At 36.2% G+C, this 14,883-nt stretch overlaps 1 protein-coding gene across 1 annotated transcript in view; it reads right to left on the bottom strand.

Moving 5' to 3' along the window:
* LOC150106868 (regulating synaptic membrane exocytosis protein 2-like) overlaps positions 1–14,883 on the bottom strand; it is an 828,152-nt gene that overhangs the window by 287,810 nt on the left and 525,459 nt on the right. Inside the window, exons 17-19 of the mRNA XM_090393494.1 lie at positions 8,979–9,141; positions 5,903–5,930; positions 4,726–4,734 (exon numbers count right to left, since the gene is read on the bottom strand). Of these exons, the coding sequence (XP_090249620.1) occupies positions 4,726–4,734; positions 5,903–5,930; positions 8,979–9,141 (200 nt within the window). The remainder of the gene's footprint in view (positions 1–4,725; positions 4,735–5,902; positions 5,931–8,978; positions 9,142–14,883) is intronic.

Raw genomic sequence — 14,883 nt, 5'->3', positions numbered from 1 at the left:
AAAATTTTGATGTCTTTTCATTTAATATGAAGTAATCTAATATTGATTTCCATCCTCTTGCTGCCCAAGTATATTTATGTATGTCTTTATGTTTATAGAAGGAATTCATTATTTTTAGGTTATTATAAACTACAAAGTCAATCAATTTTTTACCATTTCTGTTTAGAGTGTGTTCTCCATGTATTCCTATATTATTATTAATTTTTGTGTTTCCAATTCTTGCATTTAAGTCTCCTGCTAAAATTATGTAATCATTTTTATTTATTTTATTATATATGTTTTGTAGCTGATTATAAAAATCAATATTATCCTGTTCTCTTCCTTCTTCTGGGGCATATAAACCAATTATTGTTAAATAGCCTCTATCTATTTTTATTCTAGCTTCTATTATTCTTTCATTCCATAATTTATAATGTTTTAACTGTTTTGAAAGGGAGTTATGAATCCAAATCATGACTCCTGCTTGTGCTCTTTGGTCTCTGTCAACTCCACTGTATATCACATTAAAATTTTCAGTTCTCATAGTTCCTTTTAATTTCTTTTTTGTTTCAGTGATTACTGCTATTTTAAAATTTCTTTCATTTAATAACTGGTCTAATTCTATTTCTTTATATGCTATTCCTCTTACATTCCAGTTTGCTATGTGTATTATATTTTGTCGTTTCCATTTTCGTTTTCCCTTTTCCATTCCAGGGTCGTTTCCCATAGATTCAATCCGATTATTTTTTTCTGTCAGCTTACAAGTATGGTTATGTTCTCCATGTCAGGGGACTAGCCTGACGATGGAATAGTTCAGTGGTAGGGCTGCTACCTTAAGGCTTCTGAACTCGCCTTCTTCCGAATTTAAACCCATAGGAGGAATAGGGTATATTGAATAGGGTATACAAAACTTCAAACAATTTAAAAATATGTTGGTTAGAAAGACTAGTTGATAAGTAAAAAAAAAAGTCATGACAGGAACATAAAAGTTTTTAAAGGGATTTTATAGGATTCACACAAGAGGACTTTATTTTCAATACATGGCAGCAAGGGAGAGAAGAAAATGTCAGCTCTGGAAATTGTGTAAAATTGTGGTTCGTAAGGGGTGAGTATTAGGTCTTTTGTATGAAAAGGTGGAATGGGTTGTTTGTTAGAAGAAGCTGTGAGTGTTTCACTGATTCAATAAGAAGTATGATTGCATTAATAGTGGTTAGTACAGACCTCCCATAACGAGTTGTTGATTCCTTGGAAATGCCTGAGAAATAATAATTTCTGTTTCTATTCAAGTTACCAATGATGACCAGCTTTTCTATATATTAACTGCTTTGTCTAATGAGTCAAGAAATCCCTCTACTTCTTCCTTACTGGATTCTTCTGTGAAAACACAGGCACAGATAAGTCTCACTTAGAAACAGTTACTTATACAGTTAAATAATGTATAAGTGAATTTTTTATTTTGCATAAGTTGCAAAATACTGTATACTAGAAATTGACAACTTTTTATTGATGTGAGCCAAACTGAGACTTTTGGAGCGAGACACTGAGTAAGCAGGTCGTACTAATTAACATATTTTATAAAACTGCAATCACCCAATGATGACAATATATTTAGCGGACTTAAGGTATACATGTACAAAAATAAATTGAGATATAGCAAATTTTTAAACTATTTATAGCAAAATTGTAAAAAATATATACTGAAACAAAAATTACAAAAATTTCCATGAAAAGCATTAATCAGTGTTTTGGTACTTTTTAATGTTGCTATTCATTTTTATTTATTTATGTATTTGTTTTTTGAAAATTTAGTAATATCCTTCAAAGCTAGTAGTACTAATTCTAAGTGTACATGGTCATCAAATATTTGAGATCAAAATCTGTTTGATATAATTCATGCATAAAACATTTGTTCACAAAAAATGACAGAATTGTAATTAATTTCTCAATTGTCTGACCTGCAACTGAATGAATCTTCACATAACCAACCCTTGAATGGGCTAGTATGCCAACATAAGTTCTAGTACAGCACTGTTTGTACCTACAATTATTCCACCCTTCAACTATCTAAACAACAAAATGCTTTCCCACTGTGGGAGGGCATTTTGTTGGTTATAGACACATAGTTATTATTCTAAATGGGAACTTTTTTAAAGGAGAAGGCAGACAAATTTAAATACCACTACTAGTACAATTCCACTAGCTTCAATGATCAAAGAGAGACACTATGCATATTATTTGTTTACAAATTAATCAGCTTAATTAGTTCCAACTTTAATGAGTAGAAACATCTTTGATTGCCAAGGTGAATGGTGAAAGAGACAATTTTTTTCTGAATGTTTCATAAAAATCAGAAAATTTCTTTAAAATTCATTTTGAAGTAATTCTATAATTTCCACTAGAAGTGGAAATTATAGAAATCTAGTTGTAGGACATTGTAAAATCTTGTTCTTTTCAAATATGGGTTTCAAAATGTAAATGATGCAATTTTTTTCTAATATATATCTTTTTAATAATTTGAGTATATTACTCTAATATATTCAATATATAAATAGATATCCACCTTCACCTACATTCAGTGTTCTTGCTCTTTATAGGCCAACTAATGGATACAGAGGAAGAGAAAGACCAAAAAAAAAAAAAAAAAAACCAGTTTTGGCAGGACATAAGCAAACTCCTTTTTGAAGATGAGGTTCATGAACCATCTGATCATCTGTATTCTTGAAAGAATACATTTCAAGAATTTTCAAGAATACATTCTTGAAAGAAATGTATTCCTCTCCTGGAGTTTACAGAATTCCTCCTGCTCTTGTGGCTTATGTTATTATGGACAAACTGGTAGATCTGCACAAATTCATCTTGATGAACATCAAGAATACATTTCTCTTAAAGAACCCAACAAATCTGGTTTGGCAAGCCATGCTTTATCTACAAGACACAGGATTCAGTGGAACAAAACCAAAATGTTACACTCTATAAAGAAAGCTGTGAAGCACACATTCACATACCGAACCTGAACAAAAGCGATTGCCTGAAACTTTCTCAATTTTGGGAAGTGATACTAATACTCACCATTCATGTGTTCCTTAATTTGTAATTAATTTATTGTTTATATGTAAAAATAATTTAACTAAATTATTTTATTGTAATTTATTCTGAATATCTATTAATGCAGATGGAGCTATTTTCCTGCAGCCTATAGTACACATAATATCGCATGATTTAGATTAAATTGTTGTTCTTTTTAGAGTTTTCCTATTACTGGCTTGATAATGGCTATGAAAGTTAGCCAAAAATTTTACAAATAAAAATATTAAATGTAAGTGATTCTGGTATTAATATATATTTTATGATGAAGAGGATCTGATTATAATTCAGATAACATCCTTGCCCCCAGTTGGAGAGAGAGAGAGACCATGTAGAGTTGACTTGGAGGATGAGTAGACATATAAAAGTATCTAGGAGAAAGGAATTTATGTGGAATTTATTATAAAGCAGATGATTATTATGTTAGAAATCAGCTTGGAGCAGTTCCATGGATGGAAGAATTGGAAGGGTGAGATATTGGCAGTGCATGGGAACTAGTGAAGAAATATTTATTCTTCAAGTTGACAGGTTGTATACTTCAAGGAAAAAAGAGAACACGGTTTGATGTTAAATAAACAATATTAAACACAAACTGCAGATGAAAAACAGATATTGAAAGAAGTATAAGGAGAGTGGTGGAAAGTGGATGCATGAACAATCATTTCTCCTCTGGCAGGAGAAGAAATGATTGCGAAAGAGTGATAGTGGTAGATGAAAATTAGAGCAGAGTGACTGATGCAGAAGACATACTGGAGTTCTTCAAGGATCCTTTCATTCAGGTATTTCATTCTGGAATTGTAAGTTTTGTTACTAAGGCAATGGGAAGAATTCAAGGTTTAGAAGTGCATTAGAGAGTGTGTTTCAAATATTATGTACTCTTGTAACAATAGGACTAAATGGGACTTCACATGTGTTTTAAGAGAATGTGCTAAAGAACTGACAGTTCCATCTATTTCTTTTCAAGGAGAATCTGGCTATACGAAAAGTGCTCAAGGATTGGAAGAAAGGTAAGATAGTGCCATTGCATAAAGGTAGTGGTAGAATGGAAGCATCAAACTATAGACCAGTTCTGTATTTCTTCTGTAGTTGTTAAAATTTTGGAGAAATTAGTGAGAGATCATATAGAGAACTGGGCAAACTAGGATAGTGTTATCTGTAAGGGTCAGTATGGATTTGTTAAGGGATACTCTTGTTTTAGTAATTTGACTGCCTTTTATAATAGTGTAATAAGGGTGGTTGATGAGGGAAAGGCATATATTATCATTTTTTTAGATTTTGCAAAAGCAATGACAGGGTGCTACATGATAAGTTGATATTTAAGTTACAGCATACATGCTTAGATCACAGGATTAAAAATTAGACTGGGGATTAGTTGTCTGATAGATATCAGAAAGTTGCATATGAGGGGGCAGTATCAAGGAAGCAAAAGATTACAAGTGGAGATCCACAGGACTCAGTACTAGGACCTATATTGTTTAACCTGTATATCAGTTGTTTGCAGATGATGTGAAGTTGGGAAGGGTCATTAGTAATAGTGCAGATGTGGCAGTACTTCAGGAGGATTTGAATAAGCAATGGATTGGGAAACGAGTGTGGGATGTCAGTTTAATTCAACAAAATATAAGGCACTGAAGTTTGGGATACACTGATGGGAGGCTGCACTCGGTGGAACTGTACTAAAGGAAGTGGAGTGGGCAAAGGACCTTGGGATGATGACTGATAGAAAAGCAAAATTTTGGGGATATATCACAAAGGTGGTGAAGTTAACCCAGAGGACTGCTGCAATATTGAGAAAGATGCTGATCAGCAGAAATAGAAAGTGATGATTTCATTGTATAAAACCCTTATCAGACGACATCTGGATTATTGTGCTCAGATTTGGTCACCAATCTTTGAAGAGGGAATAAATTAACCTAGGAAAGGATGTGGAGGCAGATAACAAAAATGATACCAGAACTGCACAATGTTAATTATGAGGATAGGCTGAGGGCATATGGACTGAAAAGTGTGGTCGATTGTTAGAACGAGAGGTATTGTGACTGAGACATTTAAACTGGTGACAGGTAGTTAGACTGCTACAGGGTAATTACAGTCACCACTTCCATTCATAACCATTCTTTGAAGTAATGAATGGAAGTGGTGAGCAATAGTGTGCAAAATGCCTTTTTGGATGGAAAGTGGTTGAACTGTGGAATGCATTTGAGTGTCATGACAGACTTTGTGTTGTCTAGGACCTCCCACGATAAGCCTTGTGACTCACTGTGGGAGGTCCTGAATAATAACAATATAATATAATAACATCGATAACTGAGTTCAATTTTAAAATTTTCATAGAAATTAATATTATTATTATTACTACTTGACATTTCCAGGGTATCCAAGGATTCATCATGGGAGGGCACACTAATCTACTTCCTAAATACATCTCATCATCTCCACTACTACTGCTTAATTATCCAACTATGACACTACTACCATTATTTTATTTATTATTTTATTATTCAGGCCTCCAAGGAGTCAAAAGACTCATCGAGGGGAGGTCCCCCCCCCTGAGAAACACAAAGTCTATCATACCACTCTTTAAACTCACTGACCGTTCTCGCTCCCACCACTCCATCAGGCAATGCATTCCACGGCTCAACCACCCTCCACACAAAGAAACCACTCCTTACCCTCTTGCTCACAGTTTCCTTTCGTAACTTCCAGGGATGGCCTCTTGTCATCACTCCTTCCCGCTGATCAACCAAGCAAAAGAACTCCCCAGTATCAACCCTGTAACCACCTCTCAACAGTTTAAAAGTCTCAATCATATCACCTCTCCTTCTTCTATCCACCAAACTCTGCAGTCCACATTCTCTCAGCCGATCCTCATAACTATCCTTGTACAGTCCTGAAACCATCTTTGTCATCCGTCTTTGTATCCTTTCCACAGTTAATTTATCCCCTTCAAATCCTGGGGACCAAATCTGAGAACAATAGTCCAAGTGTGGGCTGATCAGAGACTTATACAACGGAATGATAACCCTCTTATCTCAGCAGGTCAGTGTCCTTCTCATAATAGCAGCAATCCTCTGTGTTACCTTCACCACCTTTGCAATATGTCCCCTAAACTTCAGGTTTCTATCAATCATCAACCCCAGATCTCTTGTCTCCCCTACTTCCTCCAGTATAACTCCTCCCACAGAGTATGCAGCATCCCATCAATGTTTCCTAAACCTCAAGACCTTACATTTTGCTGCATTAAACTGACAACCCCATTCATTTGCCCATCTATCTAGTTTATTTAAATCCTCTTGCAGGGATACCACATCTGCACTATTACTAATAATCCTTCCCAGCTTCGCATCATCCGCAAACAACTGAATATCCCCCTGCAATCCACTCGCTATGTCATTGATATAAAGGTTAAACAATATAGGTCCTAGTACTGAGCCCTGTGGGACCCCACTTGTAACCCTCTGCCTCCTGGAAACTGCTCCACCATACACAACTCTCTGATACCATCAGCACCATCTATTGCCCATCATCACCAACAACAGTATTTTTTGTTGGTAAATTGTGTGTGTGTGTGTGTGTGTGTGTGTGTGTGTTCTGAATTATATTAATAGTTCTCTCATTTTTAGCTTCATTAGAGCTATATTACCAATTCTATAATTTTTTTGTGAAATATGAGTAGATCCATCAGATTTTTGACTGCTCATATTCAATTCCACATTGGTTGTAACTTTTTAAATTCTCCCACTTTTCTAATAGGCTTATAGTTTCTTGTATATTAAAAAATAAACCACTGCTGTTGTGCTTCCTTTTTTTTAAACTATAAAAAGCAGTTATTTCTTTCTTCAAAATCATTAAAATTTTGAACAGTACCAAAAATAACTATTAAAAGTTAATGTTAATAACTTCATTCAACACAAGGAAAAAATATCAAAATATATTTGCATTTCTTTATAACTATTGCTCCATATCCCATTTCCAATACCTTCTATTTCTATCATAATTGTGCAAGCTAATAAATAAATATCATTAATTGACATCATTTTGTCCAATCATTTTTGCTGCATTGTATCCAACAGGCACATTAGTTTCATTCTGAGTAAAATTTTTTTTAAAATAATTTTGCTGGTTCTTTAATGATGATCTTAAATTGTAGTTTATTTTTGTTTATGTGTATGTGTGTTAAATTGTCCTTGTAACTAAATCGTAATTCTTAAATTATCTTTAAGGTAGTCAAATTTTTCTCTGTGTTTCATCTTGTACATCATCACCAACTAATTATAACAATTTTATCCAGAGTATATTTTCAGACCAGTGGACAATAAATTCAATTATTATCCACTGTTAATTAGTGGCAGGAAAGTCACTTTTTTAGACAAACTTCTCTACAAATACAACATAAAAGTGACTTTCCTGCCACTTGAAAAAATATCAAGATCTCTTCATCCTCCGAAACCTCCACATCACCCAATGAAAAAACCAGGGGTTTATAATATTCACTGTTCCTGTGGCATCTGCTATGTGGTATCACCCAGACGGGGAGATCACGAGAAATCCGCATGAGCAAACATCAAAAGGACATACAAAATAAGAGAGAACATAAATCGGAATTGTCATTGCACACAATCTCTACCAGTCATGATGTACTCTGGGACAGAACAAACATGTCCTATATAGATAAGAATTGTTTCACAAGAAAATTCAAAGAGGCAGCAAATATAATTAAAATTCCTACTTAATGCAACAAAAACCAAGGTTTGATTTAAAATCAAGTTGGGTCATTGTTTATTAAAAATTTACCAATTTCAGACCTTGGACAGAGTGAGCATGAACCACAGAACGTGACAACAAATAGCATTGTCTCCAGCTAACATGCATTAACGGAGTTTTTTAACGAACCTTTTTGATGTTCTTAATACCAACAAATGAACTTGTTTTTTCGTAATTTCTTATAGTTTGTGCTTTAAACTGTTAGTCCTCTTTACCCTTGAGGATGTTAGTCTTACGACTAACGAAACTTGTCGGGTGTTGTTTTTAGTACTTGTTTAGTTTTAAAAACAGTTTTCTTTAATAAGCATGTGGTCACAAAATCGGAATAACTATATTGAGTTAATTTCTTTCTTATTAATTGTAACCAGTAGAGGTGGTGTTCCAGAACTGATGCTGATCAGAGACTTCGCTTGTTGACAGAGCACTGACAGAACTCTGCTTCCTTCCCCAATGCAATTTATTTTTATAGCATATTTTTATAATGAGCCAATTAAATGCTGTATTTGTTAGAAAAATTGCAAGTAGCTGCTTCTGCAGAGTGAATGAGAAGACAATAATTAAACATAATTCTGAATGACACATAGAAAGGTTTAAGTGTTGATCATTACTCACGTTAACGTTTTGTGGTATTGACTACATAGAAACTGTAATTGGTCTGAGGACATTTTTTGGTGTCATTATCAGCAATAAAGTACTTTCTGAACTAAAAACGTAAGGCTGCATTAACCACTCAACTGGCCATGATGACACGTATACACATCAAAGTTACCATGGATGTGAAGTGCATATTAAAATTGCAACACCATTGTTATTACACTGAAATATATGATGAATATGAAGTGTATGAGGAGGGATGTATTTTATCCATATTAATGCTGATGTAGTTAATAAACCCAAAATTGGAGAAATATTCTAAGACACCTTCAGCTCAGCAGCTGCTAATGAAATGCTACTCCTATTTAATACTAATTATGATATCATGATTATCTTTTTTGAGAATGATGATAAAAATTCAGCAAAGGATAAAAATGTGTAGACTACATACCTGAAACACTTAATTGTGATGTGCTGCTACTTCGTTTGGATAATCCACCAAACTGCGTAACCTTCCCACCAGACCATGGCCTATTCCCACTGTGCTGTTCTGCTACACTCCTCTTATCTGTTGTTGAGTCAACAGCAGTATCAGACAAACTTCCATCTGCCTTATCATCATTAGGACCATCGCTATTACTCAAACTGTGGTTCATGGTCCCTCGAGAAGGCCATGGAGGATGGACAGGCCCACATACCCGCATCCGAGATGTAAATTCACTATAAGAAGAAAATGTAAACAAACAAACAATGATTATACAATGAAGTACATACAAACATATCTTTGAAGAAAGAGATACTTGTATTCATTCTGTACAGTTTGGTTCAGTAATTTTGAAGTGCACAATACTGCACATGTCATGAATGTTTGTAAAAGTCTTTTGATGGTAGATAACTTTCATCATTATATATGGGTGCATTGACAAGCTTGGTAGTGGCCTGAGGATACTTGAAATAGAATCCTATTTGGTCTGCAGAGCAAGTTAAAACCAGATTTAACTTTGCCTAGGTATGATAATGATGAGCTGAGCAGAAGAGCGGTGATATTGAATGGCATAATAGCGAGAATGTGTGACAAGAGAGGACTGGTATATGTGGATGCTTGGAGTGCGTTTGAGGAAAGAAAGGAGTTGTATGCGAGAGACCGTTTACATTTGAATGAGGAAGGACGTAGGCATCTGGAGAGATTGCAGTTCTGAATGAGTCAGTGTGTCCCAGGGAGGATGATAGCAGGGGTGGCCTCTTGTGGGAATGGATACTTGGGAGAAGGGAGACAATGTCAGGTAACACTGAGCCCAGTGGAGTCTAGAAAGGATAATGCTGGGTATAGAAACAATGGCATTTATATGCTTTATACTAATGCCAGGAGTATCCGGAATAAGGGAGAGGAAGTGATGGTGCAGATAGCATCAGCCTGGAAAAAAATTATTGAGATCACTGAGACGTGGTTGACAGAAGGGGATATAACAACAGGAATAGAAGTCGCTGGGTATAGCATTTTTCGTCAGGATAGGAGGGGAAAGCGTGGTGGTGGGGTGCTGCTTATGATAAGTGATGACCTATGTCCTCTAAGAGTGGAGAATTTGGAAGGAAGTGAGACAAATGATTTTGAGAGCGTATGGTGTGAGGTAGAGGTAGGCAAGACAGGATATTTAGTGGGGTGTTGCTACAGACCCAGGAGCACAGAAGATGGGGACCAGGAGATGTTTAGACAGCTAAGTTTGGCAAGTGCAAGAAGAATGATTGTTATGGGAGATTTTAACTTCAGTAGTATAAATTGGAGAGAGGAAGATGCATGTAGCAATAGGGGAATGGAATTTCTAGAATCCTTGAGGGACAAATGTCTTAGGCAACATGTAACAGAAGGAACAAGAGGTTCAAAAGTTTTGGATTTGGTTATAGCATCAGAAGAGTTGATAATAACTGAGTTGACGTCTCTCCCACCAGTTGGAGAGAGTGACCATATGGTGTTGACTTGGAAAATGAATAGACATGCAGGAGTATCAAAGAGACGGGAACTTATGTGGAATTATAAGGCAGGTGATTATAATAGTCTTAGACGTCAACTTTGGGAAGTTTCATGGAGGGAGGAATTGGAAGGCCGGGATATCACCAGAGCGTGGGAAATTGTGAAAGAATATTTGTTATCAGCAATGGTAAGTTGTATACCACGAGTGAAGAAGAGGACGCAATTTGGAGTAAAGTGGATGACAAACAATATTAAACAGGAATTGCATGCAAAAAAGAGGCTATGGAAGAGATATAAGGAGACAGGTGAAGAGATGCATGAGGAATATAAGACACAGGCCAGAAGAGTGACTAGTGTGGTAAGGAAAGCGAAACTGGAATATGAGAGGAGATTGGCCCTAAGATCCAAAGAAAATCCTAGGGAATTTTTTAGCTATGTGGCCAGTAGGAGGAGAAATGACTGTGGAAGAATGATATTGTGGGATAAAAATGGGAATAGAGTGACTGATGCAGAGGACATAGTGGAATTGTTCAATGAACACTTTATTGGAGTATTTCATCCTAGAGGAGTCAGTTTTAATGCTAGAGGGATAGGACTGGTTAGAGGTCTGGAGGTACAGGAGGAGTGTGTGTTTCGGATACTGAGTACTCTGGATGTCAGTAAAGCTGTGGGACTGGATGGTATTTCGCCACGAGTTTTGAGAGAATGTGCTAGGGAATTGACAGTACCTTTAACGTGGCTTTTCAATGAAAGTCTGGCTTTAGCAAAGGTGCCCAGGGAATGGAAGGAAGGTAAGATAGTGCCATTGCATAAGGGTGGTAACAGACTGGAAGTGTCTAATTATAGGCCAGTCTGTGTGTCATCAGTAGTTGTTAAGATCTTGGGGAAAGTAGTGAGGGACCGTATACAGCATTGGGCAGATGAGGGTAATGTTATCTGTGAGAATCAACATGGATTTGTGAAAGGATGCTCTTGTTTTAGCAATATGCTAGCCTTTTATAATAAAGTTACAAGAACATTAGATGAGGGAAAGGCATATACTGCAATTTTTTTAGACTTGGCAAAGGCATTTGACAGGGAGCCACATGATAAGCTGATATTTAAGTTGCAGCACATGGGTCTGGATGTCAGATTGGTCAACTGGATTCAGGATTGGCTGTCTGATAGGTATCAGAGAGTTGTGTATGGTGGAGCAGTTTCCAGGAGGCAGAGGGTTACAAGTGGGGTCCCACAGGGCTCAGTACTAGGACCTATATTGTTTAACCTTTATATCAATGACATAGTGAGTGGATTGCAGGAGGATATTCAGTTGTTTGCGGATGATGCGAAGCTGGGAAGGATTATTAGTAATAGTGCAGATGTGGTAGCCCTGCAAGAGGATTTAAATAAACTAGATAGATGGGCAAATGAATGGGGATGTCAGTTTAATGCAGCAAAATGTAAGGTCTTGAGGTTTGGGAAACATCGATGGGATGCTGCATACTCTATGGGAGGAGTTATACTGGAGGAAGTAGGGGAGACAAGAGATCTGGGGTTGATGATTGATAGAAACCTGAAGTTTAGGGGACATATTGCAAAGGTGGTGAAGGTAACACAGAGGATTGCTGCTATTATGAGAAGGACACTGATCTGCAGAGATAAGAGGGTTATCATTCCGTTGTATAAGTCTCTGATCAGCCCACACTTGGACTATTGTTCTCAGATTTGGTCCCCAGGATTTGAAGGGGATAAATTAACTGTGGAAAGGATACAAAGACGGATGACAAAGATGGTTTCAGGACTGTACAAGGATAGTTATGAGGATCGGCTGAGAGAATGTGGACTGCAGAGTTTGGTGGATAGAAGAAGGAGAGGTGATATGATTGAGACTTTTAAACTGTTGAGAGGTGGTTACAGGGTTGATACTGGGGAGTTCTTTTGCTTGGTTGATCAGCGGGAAGGAGTGATGACAAGAGGCCATCCCTGGAAGTTACGAAAGGAAACTGTGAGCAAGAGGGTAAGGAGTGGTTTCTTTGTGTGGAGGGTGGTTGAGCCGTGGAATGCATTGCCTGATGGAGTGGTGGGAGCGAGAACGGTCAGTGAGTTTAAAGAGTGGTATGATAGACTTTGTGTTTCTCAGGGGGGGACCTCCCCTCGATGAGTCTTGACAGACTTTATGTCTTAGGAAGGACCTCCCTCGATGAGTCTTTTGACTCCTTGGAGGCCTGAATAATAATAATAATAATAATTTTCTAGCCCACCCATGGAACAAAATGTAAATAGGTTTTTAACCTTAAATTATGGGATTCACATAAATATTTAATGTAATTAATGGGCTAAAACAATTCAATCTTATTCAGTCTTGGCATTGAAAGCAGAAGAATTATGCATCTCAAAGTAGAGATACAATAAAGCAATATATGCAATTTTTTTGAGGGTGATAGGTGTGAGACTGGGATAAATAGGTTAAAATTTCACGACTGTCATTCTCAATAAAAAGATTATGTTGTGATTCCACAAGACTCAGTACTAGTAGGTATCATTGCTCTTAAACCTTTAAGTGTCAGAGATACTGTTACTGAATTGCAGGAAGATTTATTATTATTTTTTTTTATGTTGCTCTCATCCTCAAAAGGTTATTTAATTTTGTGTATACTGCCCATAATACATTTTGTGCTATGGGTAGCATAGGGATATTTTTTTCTATTATATAAATCAAGCGGATATTAAATCCAGCATTATTTCAAAGCTGAATGTAGAAACTATGAAAGTTTCATAAAGAAGTTGACCAGACAGCTTACAGAAATACACTCACCAGCATTTATGAGTTGCCCTAGTACAGACCATATAGAAGATATAGGCGCTGCCTAAGCATCTATATATTTGCCTTTTATTGGTCCATTTTGATAAGGTTTCAATGGCTTGACAGCTGTTTAGAACTGGTTGGTTCTCTTCAGAGACCAGGCAGAAACCTTAAGAGAGCAAAAACTCTCATTCAGTACTAAGAAATTCATAGTGTTGGAGAAGTGTATTTTTCGTAAACGAACTCTAAGTTGGTGCGTAAAGTATTTACTAAAATAAAGAGCCAAAAGGCTTCATTTCGGCGATGCCGATCAATTTCTTTATGAAACTTTCATAGTTTCTACATTCAGCTTTGAAATAATGCTGGATTTAATATCCACTTGATTTATATAATTCTGCATTGCCAAAATGAAGCCTTTTGGCTTTTTATTTTAGTAAATATATTTTTTCTATTTTTATAAATTTTATATATATATATAGTTATTAAAATTTTTTAAATATATATATATATATATATATATATATATATATATATAGATTGTATTTTTCATTTGTTTTTTACATAGTCTGGAAACCCTGCCCTAGATACTGTCTGACCACAGATCCGAGAGCCTAGTCTAGCAACCTGCCAAAAAGAGTCAAATCATGCTGAAGGGGCAAAAAGAAATAAAGGATGTACAAATTGGTCTCCAACACGTGAAATCACGTGCTTTATACGTAAAATTTTCCAACTGTTATACAAGCAAAATAGTTACCACTTTAAAAACTACAAAGCTCATAAAAGAAAAGTTAATTTTCCAACGTGCAATAATAAACAACTCATCCCAAAAAACGGATTGATTACCCTATTATTAGAATGGATGCTCCTTCTTTTGACATGCGCAGAAGTGTCAAAGGGTCTCGCATCTGTGGGTGTACAGTACCAAACATGGAACTTTTTCAAGCAACTTCAGGCCTACAACAAGTAGAATGGTAGTCTCACACTTGCCAATGACCTTCATCTCACATCTGAAGACAACCACAAAGATTAATGCCCACAGTGGGGATTCAAACATGCAGCCTGTTGGTTGGAGACCAGGTGCACTAACCACTCATCCAACCAGGCTGGCACATCACATCACATCACATGATATGATACTAGGGAAGAATATTAATAATGGCACCAGTGTTATGGCTCTTCAAGAGGATTTGAATAAGCAGGAAACCTGAGAAGACAGAATGTCTGTTTATTATTATTATCATTATCTTATTAGTTGATGATCTCCCTGGAGTCAAAGACTAAAATGAGAGGTCTCTCTATCATACGCACAGTTTGCCATACTATGCCTTAAATACATTCACATTCCATGCAGATACCACACTCTTATGCAATCATTCACTACCCTCTATGCAAAAAAAAAACTTCTTCTCACTTTTTTGCTCATATCCTCCTTATAGAGCTTCTAGGGATGACCTCTTGTTCTCTCATTCTGTGAAAACCACTTCAATATCAATCTGATAAGAACTCCATAGCAACTTATACATCCCTATCATATCTTTCCTCCTCCTCCTAACTAGACTCTGTAAATTGCATCTTTTCAACCTTTCCTCATATTCAACATTCCAGAGACCAGAACCCACCTGAATTAACTTGCTATGGATCCTTTCCAATATTTCTTCATCCTTTTGGAAACAAGGTGATTAAATTCATGCACAGCATGAATTTAATCAAT

The sequence above is a fragment of the Typopeltis vanoorti genome, chromosome 5, assembly GCF_054136105.1.
Source record: "Typopeltis vanoorti isolate ZY-2024b chromosome 5, IOZ_Tvanoo_1.0, whole genome shotgun sequence".
Lineage (NCBI taxonomy): Eukaryota > Metazoa > Arthropoda > Arachnida > Uropygi > Thelyphonidae > Typopeltis > Typopeltis vanoorti.
The sequence above is the reverse complement of the archived record's forward strand: the minus strand, read 5'-3'. Positions and strand labels throughout refer to the sequence as shown.